This window comes from Gopherus flavomarginatus, chromosome 5 (genome assembly GCF_025201925.1).
Source record: "Gopherus flavomarginatus isolate rGopFla2 chromosome 5, rGopFla2.mat.asm, whole genome shotgun sequence".
Classification (NCBI taxonomy): domain Eukaryota; kingdom Metazoa; phylum Chordata; order Testudines; family Testudinidae; genus Gopherus; species Gopherus flavomarginatus.
Window position 1 is genome coordinate 136,737,313 of NC_066621.1, and position 12,723 is coordinate 136,750,035.

Genomic DNA, 12,723 nt, shown 5'->3' on the forward strand with positions numbered 1-12,723 from the left:
AAATGGCAACACGACACCAATGTAAACATGTCCACAGCTCAGAAAGATCGTCAGTAATCAGGACATGGGCTGGAGATGCTAGAAAGCTTATCCCTTCCTTCATATATAACTGAGTCCACCTCTGCTTTCTGGCCTGCATATTGCAGGTGCCCAGGCCAGGGTGGAGATGACTGAAAGGGCTCTTTTCTGCCTGAGGCATAGAGACCTAGTGTTCTCTTAGGCAGAAGGCAAAGTATGTTCGCTATTGCTCTGTAGCCTTCAGGGAAGTATGACCAGTCACCTGTGGGCATGTCCTGGCTCTACTGCCAACTGCTACCATCAATAGCTAGTGCTATATAAACCAACCACACACTGCCCAGGGTTAGAAAAACTTCCCTTATGGGCAAGTTATTCTATCTTCCTGTCCCAGCACCCATGAGCCAGGTTGGTTGCTTCTCCCTGTACCTTGTGCTAGCAAGGCCAGGATTTCACATATAGCTATTGCAGTCAGTTGTGTTAATATAATTTGTCTTCCACTATGTTATTTTTTCATTGAAGATCACCTGAACAGTTTGCTTCTTCTCAATCCATATCCACACAGGACCCCTGGCTATGTTACATATCAGGAACTGCTGGCACAGGGGAACACAAGCTGCTGTGATAACTATGTACATAAAAAAAAATAATAATCCCAGACTGGGCACAAAGACAGGGACTCAGAAGACCTGGGTTCTGTTCCTGGCTTAGCCACTGGGTGACATTAGGCAAATCACTTCACTGCTCTGTGACTCAGTTTCCCCATATGTAAAATGAGCATAGTGATACTGGTCTCCTTTGTAAAGTGCTTTGAAATCTATTGATGAAAGTCTCTGTATAAGAGCTAAGTATTATTAAAACCCAGATAGGTCCTTAACTTTATTTCACTGTTTAGCTTCTATCCAACTTACAGCAGCCAGGCACCACTTTACTGAACAGAGTCTTTCTATAGGTTCTGCCTCCCTTATGTGTTCCATACAGAGCTGCTCTTGTTTGGTTCTGCTGTGTAAACAGTACAGCCAGCTCATGCTATCACTGTCCAGGGTTATTTATATAAAGTGACGGAGTTCACAGCATTGCAGCTTTCCACAGCCTTTGATAAACTTGACTGGATACCTCCGATGTGTAAAAGCTTCATGCCTTGGGTGTTTAGTCCCTTCTCAGGAGAATAAAAAGCACACCTGGAATTTGGTAGCCTTTGGGGCTCACGGTGCAGAGAGGAGCCAAAGTGAAATGTGCCAAGGAGGGGTATCCGTGTTGCTAAGTCCTGTGATGTCTTCCCCAGTCAGGGGATTCTAGCTAGGACAGCAGTCAGTCTGGCATTGAGGAAAAGCTCCCAGCCTTGCTCAGATTTCAACCCTGCCCAGGGATGTGGGGAATCCCTTTACTGACTCCTTTCCCCACTTGCTGGCCTCCTGGGGCACAGTAGCGAAGCAGCCTTGCTGCAGGAAGCAGGGAGAGATCTTCCCCCTCTCTGCCTCCAGCTGACACCATTCTCTCAGGAAGGGAGGAAGCAGAAAGATCCCAGCAATGCAGGCATCTCCACTCTCTCCTCATCTCCTGTGAGCAACAGGGTGGCTTCTGGGCACAGGAGTTGGGGTTGTCAATACTGGGGTGCTGTGGTGGGGCAGCCTCCCACTCCTACGTCGCCTCCGTGATGGAGTTCAGCTCAAAATGGGACCCAGAGGACATGACATTAACTGAGGGCCCTAGGCACATGAAGAAATAGGGCCCCCTTCATGGTGTCCCCTTTCCTGCTGCACACTTGGGATGGTGGAGGAAGGGATGGCTGCCTGGACCCCTTCTCAGGAAGAGCAAGAGAAGCAGTGACTCTTCTTCCTGGAGAGAAAAGCTGGGCAGCAGCAGGGCCCTACAGTAATGACTTTAGGAAGTGGCTTGTACCGGTTGCGTTCGCTGTACTCTTCTCCTGCCCTATGTGGCCCGTGGTGGAGGTGGTGTTGGTGGGGCCCTCAGAGCGGTGAGCCAGGTCGGTCAAACTTTTGCTCAGTGAGATTTTTAAAAAAAAAACAACAACCCCAAAACACTGTTCACACTGTGGTAACACTTCTTACTGATTTTTAAACTTCCCCTGCCTGCCCGTTAGCGATTCAGCGGAAATAAAAGGTGAAAGTGTTTGTTTTCCCCCTACTTTCTTTCATATTCCTACCCCATTAGAAAAGCTGGGGGAGGGAAAGTAATAAAAACAAAACAAAGTTGGGGTAGGGGCAGAACACACAAAATTTGGAAGAACCTTTTTGTTTAATTTTGAGAAATTTCATTTTGGATTATTTCTTTGTGCGATGAAAAAGGTAGAAAATGTTGAACAAAACAAAACAAACAATCCTCTGCCTCCTGACATTTCCTTTTACCCTTTTTGTGCAAACAAACACAAACCTTGAACCAGGTCTAGCAGTGGGTTGTGGAGAGAACACCCCACTGAGATGCTTCGGGCAGGTCACATCCCCGCTCAGAGCAATCTATTGTTTATTGTTAAGGCTGTCTGCAGACTCAGGTAGATATCACTGCATTGGTTATATGTCAGGGCACATGTTCAAGCTTTTCTTACCAACCCTGAGGGCTAGAAAATACCCTTTTTTTTTAAATGAAAGCCTAGATTCTGATGTAATTACAGAACGCCAAGAGCTCTTGGGCTAATAGTATCTATGTCTTATTCTAGTCCAGGGCAGAAGGATTCAGGGATCAACACAATATGTACCTAAACTTCAGCCTAATTCACAATGTATTTGCCATTGCTGCTGTTACTCAGAGGAGCAAAACTGCAGAGAGTTTATGGCCTTGGAACAGCATGAGGGGCTGTTGTGGGATGGAGGTGGAGTTAAAGACAGCTGTCTCTTGTATATCCCTACCTCATTTGCAGGCCTCTTCCTCTCTCAGTCCCTCACGCTGTTTTATCCAGAGGGACAGGGGGCAGTAACAGCCGTGTAAGAGGGCCTATATGTCTGTTTTTGCATTCTGCATATTTGAATGTGTGACAAGGCTGATTAATCCCTATCAAGATACTAAATACACCCAATATTAACCCAAATCCAAAAGGAAGGCAGGAAGGCCTGGTCCTTGCCTGTGAGCCAAGCAGGTATCACAAAGTAGCAGGGAGTTCTTCCTTCTTGAACGCAGTGGGGGCAGCCAGAAGACTGTTTTTAGCTCTGCCATGCACAAAAGATCCCTTAAAAGGTCTTCCAAGAGCCAAAAGTGCCACCTTAAACCACTGAGAAGCTTGCAGCTAATGCACAGGGGGAACACTGGGTGTGGGTGAGGTCTGCACAGTAACTTACTTGCTGCTATGCCCTTGCTTTCCAGCAAATCCTCCTCCCCAACTTAGTGATCTGCCCTGGGTACATTTGCAAGAGGCCTAGGCTGGAGGATCTGTCAGTGAGCAGGAGAGCCAGGATGGCTGGGATGTGTTTTCATTTTCTGCACGCTCCACTACCTAGACTGAATAAGCTCCTTTTTTTTTTAAACTCCATCTTTTGCCTGTGTATTTTTCTTTACTCCTCTAGATAGTCCTTTCCCTTCCCACAATGTACTTTACTGTAGCTTTTACATGCAGAAAGTTGTTTTCTGACCTATTTGTTACTGCCTATTGAGCTTTTCCACTGCACAGCTTTGATGGAGAGTCTGGATGGACCATGCAAAGCAATTAAATAAAGGGTTTGTTTGTTTTTTTTGGTAAGTGAGCAAGGATCATGGAAATCTTGTCCAGGATTGTCTAAGGCGCAATGCACTACAGGATTAGCTGTTGGGACCTTGGTGGCTCACTCAAGCAGACACTGTTTACCTCACCATGTAGCAGTGCTAGTCAGTTACCAAGATGGCCTTGTTATTTCAGGTGAAATGTGGCTTGTGCAATGACTACAGTGCCCAACACTAACTTTGTAAACGAGCTGAATTACAAACTCCTCTTAACTGGTGAACCTCCTGGAAACAGATCAGTGTAATTTCCCAGCTCCCTGAAAGGGCTTCTACAATACATTAAGACAACTAAATCTGCTTTCAAAACAAAAGGATTGGCCACTATAAATGTCCCATTGAAACAGCTCCATTGTCACTGAGCCAGATTTCCTTTGAGGTCACTTGCAGTTCATATATTAACCAGAAGTTAGCCATTCAGTCGGCTGTAACATCAAAAAATACTTTGCATTGATGTAGTATCATTCAACAGAGGAGTGAGACATTTAGAACCATTGGCTGAGAAATATGGTGGACATAATGGCAGTAATGAAATTCTATTTGTTTTTGTTAAGTAAAGAAACCTACATGAAAACTGTGTGTCTTGTCACTGCCCACCCGCCCAAATTGTGACAGCACTTTTTCCTCCTAGAATGATTGAGTTTCCATCTCTAGTGATTATTTTAAGCGCTAGAAATGTTCCTGGGTTTCTGTATTTGGGGCAGACAAATTCCTGTTGAATTTTAAAAGCAATGTCTTTGCTGTCACACCATGGTAAGGTCAGCTGGTATCCAGACAAGCTCTGTTGACCAGCCTGACTTTGTTCATACCCCATCATTAATCCTCCTCAGCACTGTCACAGTGGGGTGACATCTGAAGCTTGCCAAAGCTGAAACAGCAAGGGCTGTTTAGCCTAAGGTCAGCTCTGCCACGCTGATTTGCAAAACAGCCATTGGGCTTGTGCTGTATGTTGTACACTGCCCTGACATTGCATCACATCACAGTGCAGGGATTCTAAAATCAGCTTGGCTCCTTTTCAAGGGCTGTTTCCTGGTTAAGCATTAATCCTTTGTTCTTGGTCATCTTTCTTTGCACTCTAGTGTATTTCTTCACTGCACATGTAAAACACACTATCGCTTTATGGGCTCAATCCTGGAAGTGCTGGGTACGCTTAACTCCCACTGAGTAGTCTACTCTGGGGCTTCATATGTGGCTCTTGAAGAGCTCTGTTTCAACTTTTCCCTATTGAGTTATAGAATGAAATCACCGGCTACCTCTGCTTAGATCAAGATGGAGTCTTGCTGGCTGGAACCTATAGCCTGAAAACCTCAGTTAAAGAATGAAGCCACTCAGATATTATTACTTACTATTTTTGGTACAGTAGCATCCAGAGGCTCCAGTAAGGGTTATTCAGTAACATCTAGAGGCCTATGTGTTGCCAAGGGAGCGGGAGCCATGGTGTGCTGCATATGAAGGCTTGGTCCTTGCCCAGAAAGCTTACAGTCTAAGATAAGAAAGGACATGCAAAAAGCCAGGGAACTAGGAAACAATCAACTATTTTCTTGACATCTCTTGTTAAAACTCCAGACACAACTAAAGTCCAGTGTCAACAGGGCAGCCCGCAGCCCATGACATTAGTACTGTGCATAGCATATTCCTAGCAACATTTGTTACTTTTTTCTTTTACAATCCTGGCTTGCACTATGCTGCTGTTACCTCTGGGATGTTTCCTTGGCCACTCCAAAGTTTTTCTTTGAATTTGTCTGAGCCTTTCTTTTTCGCATCTTGATCTTTGGCTTAAACTTTCTGGTTTACAAATTAGAGTTACGGTATCAAAAACAACTTGATTACCTGGAATTGAATTTTACTGAAATTCATTTAATGACTTCCTTTGCATTAGGAAATTGGTCCTGTAATTATGTACATTCTTAACCTTGTTTAATAAAATATCTGTTTCAGGTGGCTTAAGTGCTGCTGTGGGTTATCCACTGGATACAGTAAAGGTATTTGTTTTAACTTTACTTCTAAAACTTAACTTTTTGCTCTTGCCTCTTCCTCTCCATTTAGTAAATCAGTGATATAACTGAATGCTGTAAATTTTTCTTTCAAATTCTTTATACAAAAGCGTTCTATAATTAATATCTGATAGTAACTGCTGTCTGCTTGAGAACAAGATTCTACTGCAAATAAAATGGTGTGGCATTAATGTATTTGTTAATATTTTCTGAATATGATATCCTTTGCTTATAGGTGAGAATTCAGACAGAGAGGAGCTATAATGGAATTTGGCACTGCATTCGAGAAACATACAAAGCAGAGAAAGTAAGTACATGCGTCTGACGAAGTGGGTAGTCACCCACGAAAGCTTATGCTCCAATACATCTGTTAGTCTATAAGGTACCACAGGACTCTTTGTCGCTTTTTATAGATCCAGACTAACACGGCTACCCCTCTGATACTAAGTACATCTAGTTTAATACATTACATTTATCATAAAAGCGAGTGTAACAATCAGAACAATGATCCTGTGAACCCACTTGTTAGCAGTTGCTGAACTGCTAAGCATGTCATGCTGATTCATATTTCAAGCAGCCCATCAATTCCACTCGAGATAGAAGGGAGGAGAGATCTCAGAAGTAATCAAAGAGAACTTAGGGTCTGGACTGGTCAACCCTGAATGGAGAGTGTACAAACAGCCAGCCCTGGGGAGAAGACTTAGCTTGAACTTTATTTTATTGTTAAATTGTTACGAGAGCTAATTGCAGGCTGAGGGTGACTCTACAGTGAATGGATTGCATTTTAGAGCAGACTGGTTAGGGTATTTGCATAAGTACAGGCTATTTCCTTTCTAATACATTCTTTCTCTCTTTCAAACCAGGCCTGGGGATTTTACAAAGGCATGTCACTGTCAGTTTCCACAGTGTCGCTTGTTTCTTCTTTTTCATTTGGGGCATACAGAAACTTCCTTTATAACATCTGCAGATTAAGATATGGCACTTCAGACGTGAAGCCATCAAAGGTGGATATTTCCGTTGCTGGATGTGCTACTGGTGCTGTTCGGGTAGGTAAATCACAAAAAAGACCACTTAGAAAGGTCCCAGGTCTATATATGTGAGGCTGGAAAGATAGTGAATAACTTTTGTTCAGTCCTTATGGGAAGGTCATTGGAACCCACTGTTTATAATAATCCTTTGGAATCTTGCAACAGAATTAAAATAAATAAATAAATAAATAAAAAGAAGTTCTATTCTTCCTCTGTTGTGCCCACATGCTGGTTTGGTTTGGTTCAGTCTTGCTGGGTGTCTGACATTAATCTTCTCTAAAATAAAAACACATCACAAATTACATGTATATGTTTCCTTGCCCCATCTGGTGGACCATTCAGTAGATAATTTTTCATAGCAGATCACATTATATAGAGCAATTTAATGCCCAGATTAAGTCAGGCAAAACAAATAGCAAAGATTTCTCTTCTCAGTTTAATTTCTAGTATTGTTTATGACAGTGGTTCCAGCCCACTGACACACGTACTAGGACTGGTATAATGTAGTGTTAGTTTAGGATTCCCTGCTTTCTACCCTAATGGCCTGACTGCTTGCTCCTATTCTTCAATACTGCGTTATGCCCAGTGCACCACTTTTGCCTGCCTCTCATTACACTGTGTGCTCCTAACTCATGTTTAGGCAGCTCCAAACATTAAACTTGCAGTTGCTCTATGATGATTTAGAGCGTGCTCACTTGAACTGGAGGAGGATGGGATTGGCTAGCTTTAGGCTGTAAAACTGCTACTGTTGCCTGGAAAAGTCAAGTGTGACTGATTCATTGGCTCAAGAAGGATAATGATGTTAATCCAAACACTGTGAAAGTTCAAATGTTATACGTTCTTTTAATTTTCCAGGTGGTGCTAATATCGCCTACCGAAATAGCCAAAGTTCGAATGCAAACTCAGAAGCAATCACATTACTCAGTTACAGCTTCTCACCTCTCCAAGCCAAAGTATCAAGGACCTGTGCATTGTCTGAGGATGATAGCAAAGGAGGAAGGTTTTAGGGGTTTATACAAAGGTTGTTCTGCATTACTGTGCAGGGACTGCCACTCATTTGCAACGTATTTCCTAACCTATAGTATCCTGTGTGATTGGTTTACTCCAGCTGGAAAAAATAAACCAGGTATGTGGAGAAAACAGTTCAGGATTGCCTACAAAAATAGGTTTGTTTATATTGCATTAGCAGGGAAAGCATATTTTGAGTATATATTCTTTTTACCTAGCTTCTTGGAAATTTGATTCATAAAAGATCCTTATTGTAGGTTGTTGTGCATTGGTTTTCAGCCACAAAGCTTACGATTATTGCATTTATATAGTACCATTCATCCAAGTGGTTCCCAATATGATTTACTTACTGAATGTACAAACTATATATAGTGAAATCTGTATGAGGTGACTATTTTAAAGTATCAACAAGTCTTTCAGTATCGTTTTGATCATCCTTTAATTAGACTGCAAGCTCAGTAAAGTAGGGTGGGATTCCTTGAATAAGTGACATGTAGTGGTTACCCAAAAAAGGCTTCCCAGTCAATAGGAATCACATTGCTTAAGAATAAATGCAGCTACCTCTGGGATGAAACAGGACACAGATTTAAAAATGCAAAACAATCTAATTAGAGTAGTTTAGGATAAAAAGCAAAGATTGTCATATTTATTTGAAGATGCAGAGGCTATTTACTATAAGAAGAATAGAACTGAAATTTGACTAAATATGTTGGGGATAACACCCCTGCTCTTAGATGATGTGCTATGCAGTTTTTAATGACTGCCAGGGGTTGGAACCATCCAATTTATGGTAGCACCGTGTCCGGCAGTAATACATGGGGCACTGGTTCTGTACTAAGGGTTTAATTGTACAAAGTGCCAACTGGCCTCAACTCTCATTTGAATAAACCCTTTAACAAAGGATTTAATTCAATCAGAGAGAGTGGCAGGTCCTCAGTCCCTTTAAGGCTTGGGGTTTTAGAGAGAGGAGGGTCAGCTAGTGCAATCCGCCACTTCTTGCAGGATATGAGTCTTCCTTAAGCAATCTCCCATCCGGGTTGTGTTGCACTCAGCTCTGCTTGGATTGTGAAATCAGACCAGCTTCATTAGACTGTAATTATTCCAAGTGTAGCAATCTCTTCTGGACACTCAGAATGCTGAGTTCTCAAGCCATGCACCTCCTCTTCAGATAGCGATGGGGAGGAATTCCAGCAAATGAGACAAACCAAGCATTCTACACCCCACAGCACTGCATGCGCTACATGCCCAGGCTGAAGTTTGAAAACAAAGGCCTTTGAACTATCCCAGACACACAAACAAAAAATGTCCTAAGTTTCCTAATAGGCAAATAACCCCAAGATGACTACAAAATGCCTCCCCCGCTCTGGGCTAAGCCCATCTGTGAGAAATTTCAGCAAAGAAGATTGTTCTTGGTGAGAAATTTATATAAGCAATTGGAAACAGGTGGTGGACTCCAGCTGCAGAGGCTCTGAACACCTTGGAGTGGCAGGCTCCAGCTCAGCCTTAACTATAGTGTCTCAAAACCAAATACTACATTAAAATAGGTAAGGTGCCCCTAGCTACCTGTCTTGTTGCTACATGAAAAAATGAATATGCTGGGAAATCAAAAGGTAGCACATTTAAAATATTGGAAACATTGGAACTATATATAATATACAGGTGCTAGATATCCTGCAGAATTTACTACTACGGACAATACAGGATAGTAAGCTTGCTATCTAGAGAAAGAAGTTACAAGGCACAGTTTTGTTAAGAACACAGCTTTGTCTTTGGGCAGGAAGGAATTCCTTTTTCCCCTTCCCGAATTGCATAAATGGTCAGGTTCATTGTAGATTCATTTCACTTTATTTCAGCATCAGGTCAAGCATTGGTCACAACTGGAAGCAGCATCTGAAAATTGATGGTGTATCAACAGTGCTGGTTGAATGGTTATACAGTATAAATGGACATGCATAGTGTAGTGATGGGAACACTACAACCCCCTAGAAAGCCTAGAATGGTCTGATATGGCATGATAAATCCAGTGGACTGGCTGAGGTTGCTAGAATGCTAGTTGAAGTCAGTGGAACGTCTGCATGAAGAGACTCTGATCTCACTTATACGGTTGTAATGCTATTGACATCAGTGGAGGTATTTCTGATTTGGACTGTTGTGAGGTCAGTCACACTGTACAAAACTAATTTTTAGTAAAACAGTCTTTCTGCAGTTTTTCCTCTTCTAAAACTGTTCACAGTATTAGATTTGAACGAGTTGCTGGAAAAAGTCTCTCTGGAAATGCTTACTGCTATATCATTGCCACACTCTGGTTAACTACTCCTACTGTTGGTTCTCTTTTTTTTCAGACATACTGACTGTGCTTCTTTCTGGTGGCTTTGCTGGTGTGTTTGGCTGGGCCGTAGCTACTCCTATGGATGTAATTAAATCACGGATGCAAGTAGATAACTTGGGACAGCGCAAGTACAGAGGACTCATACACTGCATCCGAGTAAGTGTGAAAGAAGATGGAATAAGAGTTCTTTTCAAAGGACTTGGATTAAACTGCATTCGTGCTTTTCCAGTGAACATGGTGGTGTTTGTAACATACGAAGCTGTAATGAGACTTGCAGAAGCTCTTATGAAGTAAAAGCATGTTACATCACTCAGTTCTAAGGTGGCTGCTTCCTTTGAGAAGACTTTTCATGTAACCAAACACTCAAACAACAGTCCACCAACGGAGGTCTTGTCAAGTTGTCTTGTCAAGTTGTCTCCTACTTTTGTAAAAACTTGATCAAACTTGTGTAGCACCTCTCTCCTCCTGGTTAACTATTTTAGTGGAAATCTCACAGGTTTTAATGGACAGGCCTGAGTTTTTCTGGATCCTGCCTCAGCTCAGTAGGGTGTAACTTCTGTATTCCCATATGAATTTATTTGACAGTGCCTCCACCCTCCCCTTGCTCCTTTCACCAGGGCAGCTTGCAAGTACAATTCTAACCATGGATAACCCCCACTTACTTGCCAACTCCCAAGAAATAACACAAACACAGTAATCCTGTTAAACAGGAAGTAAATGTAACAGGGTAAAACACTACTCTCAGGATCATCAGTTCCCACACTGATAATATCTGTCAAGTTCCCCAGTCATGTGACCTGATATAGCAACTGTAAAATTAGTGTCCCCTTTATACGTGCACTTTGTAGGGGCCCTTGACCACGCTATGGTCTGTAGCAGCAATTAGCATCTTGGCTGACTTGGCTTAGTGCAGCCCAACAGCCTCATACTTGGGATAAGCTGCTAAGCCCCTCCACAGGTTAATAAGCAGGGTTTTTCCCAACAAAGCCCTCTCAACTGGGAGTTGCCTGGAAGAAAGGGCCAAGCTGATGGATTCTGCATCCAGGTCCCCAGAGACCGGTTCTCAGCTGAACCCTGCATGCAAGCCTGGGTCTCACCAGCTGCTCACACTGCCAGTCCTGCCCTTTTTGTGTCTGGCTCCAGACTGCTCCAACATAGCTCCTCCCCCTTCCAGGGCTCCCAGGGGCAGGCATCTCCCTTCCTATTGGTCCAACTAGTTATTCTTCCTGAGGTTGCACTTGCCAATCATTTGACTCTGCCGCTCTCCTTGCTCTCAGACATGGCCTCCCCTGCCAGCAGGCACCATGCTGTCTTCCCTGGGACAACAGGGGTACCTGGACACTCAGTGTCTCTCCTCTCTCCCTCTCTGTTGCCTAGAAAAATAAAAACTGGTCTTCACTCCACATGCATGATTAATAAAACAAACCAGCCCACTTTTGCTGTAAGTCTAACACTGTACACTGTGTATGTACCACAGATACAGGTAAATCACAAATATACCAAGCAAAGTGTTTTTGAGGTGTGAATGCTGGGATCCAGGAACTGACAGTTCTGTTTTGCTTAACATTGCCTTGACCATGAGCTATTAATTGCAACTTTAATTATCAGAGAACTATTTCTTCTGATAAATTATCCAGGCTGAAGGCCAGTCAGCACAAGGAAGACAACACATTTGCCATGCTGATTACCAAACATATTTTGCCAGAAACTGCGGCTTTCTGTGTAAACAAACCTCTTTTGTAACATGAAGTTAATGGCCTTACACTTAAAGCAGTGTTGCGGTAGAGGGGCCAGTCTGCTGCATATATTTTTGTCTTTCCATTTACTTCCTGTCTCTGAGGCAATGTTCTCAACTATTGCCGTGTGGTTTCCAGGGTGTATCACACTAAGAAGTGAGGCAATTTAGCAAGGCTAGTCACAAGGAGTATTTGTCATTCTCAGCCACTCTTCATTCTGGAGAGCCATAGTTTCATTTTTGAGTTCCTCTTGTCATGCCAAACCTCCTGAGACACTGCAGCAATAGCTTTGATAGCTTTCATACCCTTAACTTCTCCCACATAGCTCCAGCTTTACTGCCCTGTTATGGGGCACTGGAGACTAACTGTGAGCTCAGGTCCACCTGGCAGTATGCAGTGAACAGAACCTCTTGGGGGAATCCTTAATTCACAGAAACTATAGAGGATTCAAACTTGGGGGCAACTTCAGGCCTTGCAGAGTTTGGACAAGCAGTATCTGCGAGTGACTGATCAGTCTTCACAAGAACAGGGAAAGGGGCTAAAAGAAAAGTGTGAAATGAAAGTAGATGGCCTCATTAGGTATTAGGAGCTGAAATGGAGAAATTAAACACAGACTTATGTCAACTTGATCTATATTTTTATTATATGGAGATGAACAAAATACCAGCAAGTCAAGGTAAAGTTTTCAATTGGTCATTATCTGACAAAAGCTCTCAAGGATTTCACTGAGGCTTTTGAAGACTCTGTTCTCCCCAACCTCTGGGATTTGTTGAGTGACACTTTCCAGTGGAAATCTGAGTTTGTCTGTCTCCTTTGGAAAATATTAATCATGCTGTTGCTATACGTAAACTTCAGTTTTCAGAAACATACTTTTTGTAAGTAATCACTGCAGTACTTTATTAAAG

The 12,723-nt window shown here is 42.7% G+C and overlaps 1 protein-coding gene across 1 annotated transcript in view; it reads left to right on the plus strand.

The window, feature by feature from the left end:
* The window catches only part of SLC25A47 (solute carrier family 25 member 47), a 28,079-nt gene extending 15,939 nt beyond the window's left edge, over positions 1–12,140 (plus strand). Inside the window, exons 3-7 of the mRNA XM_050956010.1 lie at positions 5,662–5,705; positions 5,953–6,024; positions 6,581–6,763; positions 7,601–7,871; positions 10,096–12,140. Of these exons, the coding sequence (XP_050811967.1) occupies positions 5,662–5,705; positions 5,953–6,024; positions 6,581–6,763; positions 7,601–7,871; positions 10,096–10,376 (851 nt within the window). The 3' untranslated portion in view covers positions 10,377–12,140. The remainder of the gene's footprint in view (positions 1–5,661; positions 5,706–5,952; positions 6,025–6,580; positions 6,764–7,600; positions 7,872–10,095) is intronic.
* Positions 12,141–12,723: the final 583 nt, after the last annotated feature.